Source organism: Sinocyclocheilus anshuiensis, unplaced genomic scaffold (genome assembly GCF_001515605.1).
Source record: "Sinocyclocheilus anshuiensis isolate Anshui unplaced genomic scaffold, SAMN03320099.WGS_v1.1 scaffold227, whole genome shotgun sequence".
In the NCBI taxonomy this organism is placed as follows: domain Eukaryota; kingdom Metazoa; phylum Chordata; class Actinopteri; order Cypriniformes; family Cyprinidae; genus Sinocyclocheilus; species Sinocyclocheilus anshuiensis.
Window position 1 is genome coordinate 2,197,330 of NW_015549590.1, and position 5,860 is coordinate 2,203,189.

Sequence of the window (5,860 nt, forward strand, 5' to 3'; positions counted from 1 at the left end):
AGCAGTTGGGGGTTCGGTGCCTTGCTCAAGGGCACCTCAGTCATGGTATTGAAGGTGGAAGAGAGCGCTGTACATTCACTCCCCCCACCTACAATCCCTGCCGGTATGAGACTCGAACCCGCAACCTTTGGGTTACGAGTCCGACTCTCTCGGCCACAAGTCGATTAGGCCACGACTTTCCTCAGCAATCTTTGAGCAATCTTTCTAAAATAGGAAGATGAGCAATCTTTCTAAAATAGGAAGGCTATATATTTTCATGTATATAAAGAAATTTTTATTGTGTGGGAACAATATTTCATGTAGCCTAATATTATATGTACTACAAGTTGAAATACACTACCAGTCAAAAGTTTTTGAATAGTACGATTTTTTAAGTTTTTGAAAGAATTCTCTTCTGCTCACCAAGCCTGCATTTATTTGATCCAAATAAAGCAGTAATATTGTGAAATATTTTCACTATTTAAAATAACTGCTTTCTATTTGAAGATATTTTGTTCTACTTTTCTTTCTCTCAGTCAAACAGAATATCCTGTGCCAGTCATTTGTGTGGAAGTGTGGAAGTGTGGTGTACTTTGGAGCGTTGGCTCAGTTTATTTGTCAGCTCACTGTGGAATAATAAGGAACCGAATTTGGATTGATATGGCTTCATTCGTTCTTGTTCTATTCCCACATATTCTGCTGCAGACCTTTGCAGGTAAGACCTACAAAACCATTTACCTCTCTTATAAATCAGTCTTCTTAGAGCTGACAGAGAACATACAAGGCACACTTGGCATTTGCCTTCTGACTTTCTGAGGGTTAATAATCATATTCACGTGCATGCTTTCAGTAGTTCCTCTCCAGTAAAGAATATAAACTCTCAAACTCTGTAACAGCCCCAGGATCAGTGTTCCTAGATGGGGAGAAAGCTGACAGCATTTTGAGGAGACCCAGGCGAGCAAACACAGGACTATTTGAGGAGTTTCTGAAGGGGAATGTAGAGAGGGAGTGTATGGAGGAGACATGTGTCCTGGAGGAGGCCAGAGAAGCCTTTGAAAATGATGAAAAGACAGTGAGTAGACAAGATGTGGTTCGTCAGTTGTCATGCGTTGTGTAATATAGCAAATGTGCGTTTGGTCTGTTTTTCAGATGGAGTTCTGGGCAAGTTATGTTGGTAAGTGTGTTTAATCATTGACCGTCATATTTACCAAGGGCAAACAGAAGAACATCTCTATATGTTAAAAGAACAGTTCACCCCAAAGATGAAAATTTGCTTAAAATGTACTCACCCCAAGTCCATCCAAGATGTAGATGAGTTTGTTTCTTCATTGGAACAGATTTTTGGGAAATTTAGCATTAGGCTACATCACTTGCTGACCAATGGATTCTCTGCAGTGAATGGGTGCCGTCAGAATGAGAGTCCAAATAGCTGATAAAAGCATCAAAATAATCCACAAGTAATCCAAATTACTCCAGTCCATCCTTGAAGCAAAAAGCTGCGTGCTTGTAATAAGCATATCGATCATCAAAACAGTTGTTTCCAGCAAAATTGAAAGTGCTCTATCCATAATAATGCTTTCTCTCCTAATTCTTTCTGTCTTGCCTGAATCAATAGAGAAACATGCACAGATCAAGCACCGTTTACAAGCGAAAACAGTCCAAAACAGTTCTAAACAAGTATGTTGATGGATTTTGATGTGAGAGGACTACATGAGATGAATGTTTTCACTAGAGGAGGAAGCATCATTATGGATAGAGGACTTGTATTTTGGCCAGAAATTACAGTTTAAGGTTAAAAACATTCTTATGATGTATGTTTAGGTAGCTATTGGATCAATAAATTAAAAGATATTTGAACTGGACATCATTATATTCTTAAACTCAGGAAATAAAATGCATTTGGGTAACATTTAATTAGACAAATTATTAAAATAATTTTAACTGGATTTGAATCTCCGTCCTCTGTTCCTTCTTTCAGAATTTGAATAAAGCACATTATTTCTATACATTTTTTCTTACCAGTTGTTAATAAATGATCCTGTCTGTTAGATGGGGACCAGTGTAAATCATCACCCTGTCAAAACCGAGGCACATGTGAGGACCAGATGGGCACATTCACCTGTAACTGTCTACCAGGCTATGTCGGCAAAAACTGTGAAATAGGTTAGACAGGATCTCTCTTCCCTCAAACACACAGTGCACCATATTTAGCTAGAATGAATGAATGACCATTAAATTCCTGAAGATAATTAAAAAGATGCTGTGTGCCGTTTCTCAGTAACTGGCAAAATGTGTGATGTTGATAATGGAGACTGTGAGCATTTCTGTGTTGTGATGGAGTCTCATGAGACAGGATGTCGGTGTGCATCCGGTTACAGACTCAAAGAAGATGGATTCACATGTGAACCTATAGGTGATTTAATTACTTCTTAGATTCCTAATGCCTTGATTGAAACATCTGAAAGAGCTAGGCTACTTTCGTTCTTAAAGTACTAGTAGTTTTTTTTTTTTAAAGAAAGGCACTGCAAGCAAAGTTTTAATGCAAAACATTTAACAACAACAACTTATTTTTTTTTTTATGTGTCACTAGTTAAGTTTCCATGTGGCAAAGTCACTAAAACAGCTGTGAGAACTTTTGCCAGCGGTCCAACCTCTGCACCGAACTCTGCACAATCTTCCAATAAATCCACATCCAGCACTTCCAAACCAGACAACTTGACAAGCCCTTCAAATTCTAAACAGAAAAAAGAGAAAATCGCGCCATCTCTTTTTAAACTCCCTGAATGGGCATTTGAGGAGTATTTGATGACTCCTGTACCAACCGTAAGTGCCCCAAAAAGCCGTATTGTTGGTGGCAATCCAGCTTTACCTGGAGAAATCCCTTGGCAGGTAAAGACTATAAATATTATGTGCTATAGCAGGGGTGCCCAAACTCGGTCCTGGAGGGCCGGTATCCTGCAGAGTTTAGCTCCAACTTGCCTCAACACACCTGCTGGTAAGTTTCTAGTATGCCTATAAGAGCTTGATTAGCTGGTTCAGATGTGTTTAATTGGGGTTGGAGCTAAACTCTGCAGGACACCGGCCCTCCAGGACCGAGTTTGGGCACCCCTGTGCTATAGCAATCAAAAATGCCTTTGATCAAATCATCTCTGAGTAAATTAGTGAGTTACGGGCACATCTACTACAACGCAATGTTTATGCACCCAAAATCATGTCATTTATCCTGCTGATCTCTAGGTGGCGCTGGTGGCACGCTCAACACACCAGATATTCTGCGGAGGCTCCATTCTTAACCAGTTATGGGTCATTACTGCAGCCCACTGTCTGGTAGGGACACAGAATGCATCCTTCTACATCAGAGTTGGTAAGACCAGAACAACAGCCAGTGAAATACTGATTAAATTAAATTGCTGTATGGTGCCAATATTTAAATGTATAAAATATTTAAAAATTGCGCCGTTGCGCTTCGGGCGTCTCGAGTTCGAGTCCCAGCTCGCGATGTAAGGTTTCCACAAAAATAATAAGCAGCACAACTGCTTTCACCATTATGAATAAGATGATATATTTGTTGAACACCAAATCAATAGACTATAAATAATAGCACGCTTTCTGAAGGATCATGTGACACTGAAGACTGGAGTAATGATGCTGAAAATTCAGCTTTGCCATTACAGGAATATTAAATTTTAAAATACATTCTAATAGAGAACTTATTTTAACTTAATTATTTTAAATTGTAATAATATTTCACAATATTAGTGGTTTTACTGTATCAAATAAATATAGCCTTGGCGAGCATAAAACAATTCTTTAAAAAACAAACATGATCTTATATGCAACATTGCATCTCAGGTAAATTTATCTTTTCTTTTCTTTTTTTTTTTTAAATATTCTTTAGATATTTTTTTCCTGAAATTTTTACAATTCCAAGACCAGTTATTAATAATGTTACTAAACTAAACAACTATGCTTCACAGGGGAGCATGATGTCTCCAAGACTGAAGGCACAGAACAGAATCTGAACGTCACCCGTTTCATCTCACATCCCCGTTATGACTCCAAAGTAAGCCTCTACAATCATGACATTGCCTTGTTGCGGCTGCGCAACCCCATCCAGTTTACCCTAACTGTACGTCCCATCTGCCTGGGACCCATGCTCTTCTCCAACTCACTGCTGCAGTCTGGATCTCTGGCCACTGTCAGCGGCTGGGGCCGTCTGCGCTTTCAAGGCCGAAGTGCAGTGAACCTACAGAAGGTTGAGTTGCCTTATGTAGACAGAACAGTGTGTAAGGAAAGCAGCAGTGACCCAGTCACATACTTCATGTTCTGTGCTGGATACTCAGATTCTCCTAAAGACGCGTGTCAGGGGGACAGCGGAGGACCTCATGCCATGCGCTACAAGAACACATGGTTCCTCACAGGCATTATCAGTTGGGGAGAAGAATGTGCCAAGAAAGGGAAGTACGGTGTGTACACACAGGTTGGTAATTATTATCGTTGGATACAGCACGTCATGGGTGTTACTAAGGGAGTGCTGCTTAAAAATGTGGACCTATGATCTAGGATTCTCATTTTAAAATCTCATCTGCACACATGGAGTATTCAAATCTGGAGAGAAAAGATGCACTTGTTTAATCAGGTGAAATAAATACAAGTAGATTGTTCGTAATCTGTAACAGATTGTAGTCATGCCCCGCCCCCAAGTCCTGGCTGTCCAATGAGATTCCATCAATAAACCCTGTGCAGCATTTGATCAATTATACATGGATTAGTACCTTCACTGTCCCATAAGGAGATTTAATAATCCATAGACACACTGTTTTTCACCTGTGGTTTAATGAAAGCTGGTATGTTATTAAGCAATATACTGCCTTGCTACATGGTTAGAACCTGCTAAGGTTTCTTGACTGAGAACTCAATCTCTCATTCAGACAGAAAGAAGAAAAAAATGTAGCCTCTCAAGCTTTGCGCTGCAACTGCCTTCAGAGGGAAAACTGGAGGAACGTGAGGGGGGTTGACTGAAAATATCTGACACTAGAAACCTACTTAAGATTTCAACAGCGTTCTTTAAGACTCGTGACCTAGTTCTGAAAATCACTGGATCTTACCCATAAACCCTGGAGGCATCAGATCACTCACATCTCACCCGTGAAAGATCCTTTCATCATTTGAGGCCAGTCTCTGGGAGATAACAACACAGTTGATGTTTATGATGTATATGTGCCTTTGACTCTAAAATGTCTAATTCTAAAAATCTTGTTATAACTTGAACTATTTTTTATTATCATTATTAATATATTTGTACTAATTAAAATATACACTACCGCTTAAACATCTGGGGTCAGTAAGATTTTTGTTTCTTTGGAAAGAAGTGTGTTTCATTCAAAGGATACAGTACAGACATTGATGTTCCAAAGATTTCTATTTCAAATAAATGGTCCTGAAAAATCCTAAAAAAATTTAACACTGTTTCCACAAAAATATTAAGCAGTTTTCAACATTAATAAGTAATATTTCTTGAGCACCAAATCAGCATATCAGAATGATTTCTGAAGGGTCATTTGACACTGAAGACTGGAGTAATGATGCTGAAAATGAAGCTTTGCAATCCCAAGAATAAATTACATTTTAAAATACATTAAAATAGAAAATAATATTTCACAGTATTTACTGTATTCAATATATGCTCAGATCAAATAAATGCTTGGTCAGCAGACGTTGAAAAATCTTACCGACCCTGAACGTTTAAACACTAGAGTAGTTAAATAATAATACTACGTATATATTTTAGGCACAAATTATTTTACTATTAAATAGTTTTATTTAAAAAATTGTATTTCTTAATTTTCAATAGGCTGTACAAATTTAAATACAATATTGT

At 38.3% G+C, this 5,860-nt stretch overlaps 1 protein-coding gene across 4 annotated transcripts; it reads left to right on the forward strand.

Annotated features, from left to right (window-relative positions):
• Positions 1–552: 552 nt before the first annotated feature.
• On the forward strand, positions 553–5,301 carry LOC107658031 (coagulation factor IX-like). 4 transcript variants are annotated; one of them, XM_016446409.1, is made up of 9 exons: positions 553–694; positions 876–1,051; positions 1,129–1,153; positions 2,029–2,142; positions 2,258–2,392; positions 2,570–2,868; positions 3,217–3,343; positions 3,957–4,459; positions 4,911–5,301. In XM_016446409.1, exons 1-9 carry the CDS (start codon positions 640–642, stop codon positions 4,995–4,997), a joined length of 1,521 nt encoding a protein of 506 aa, XP_016301895.1. In that variant the 5' UTR covers positions 553–639; the 3' UTR covers positions 4,998–5,301. The 4 variants fall into 4 exon arrangements, with proteins under 4 accessions (XP_016301895.1, XP_016301898.1, XP_016301896.1 ...); XM_016446412.1 differs by lacking the exon at positions 2,258–2,392; XM_016446410.1 differs by having other exon boundaries at positions 3,957–4,993.
• Positions 5,302–5,860: the final 559 nt, after the last annotated feature.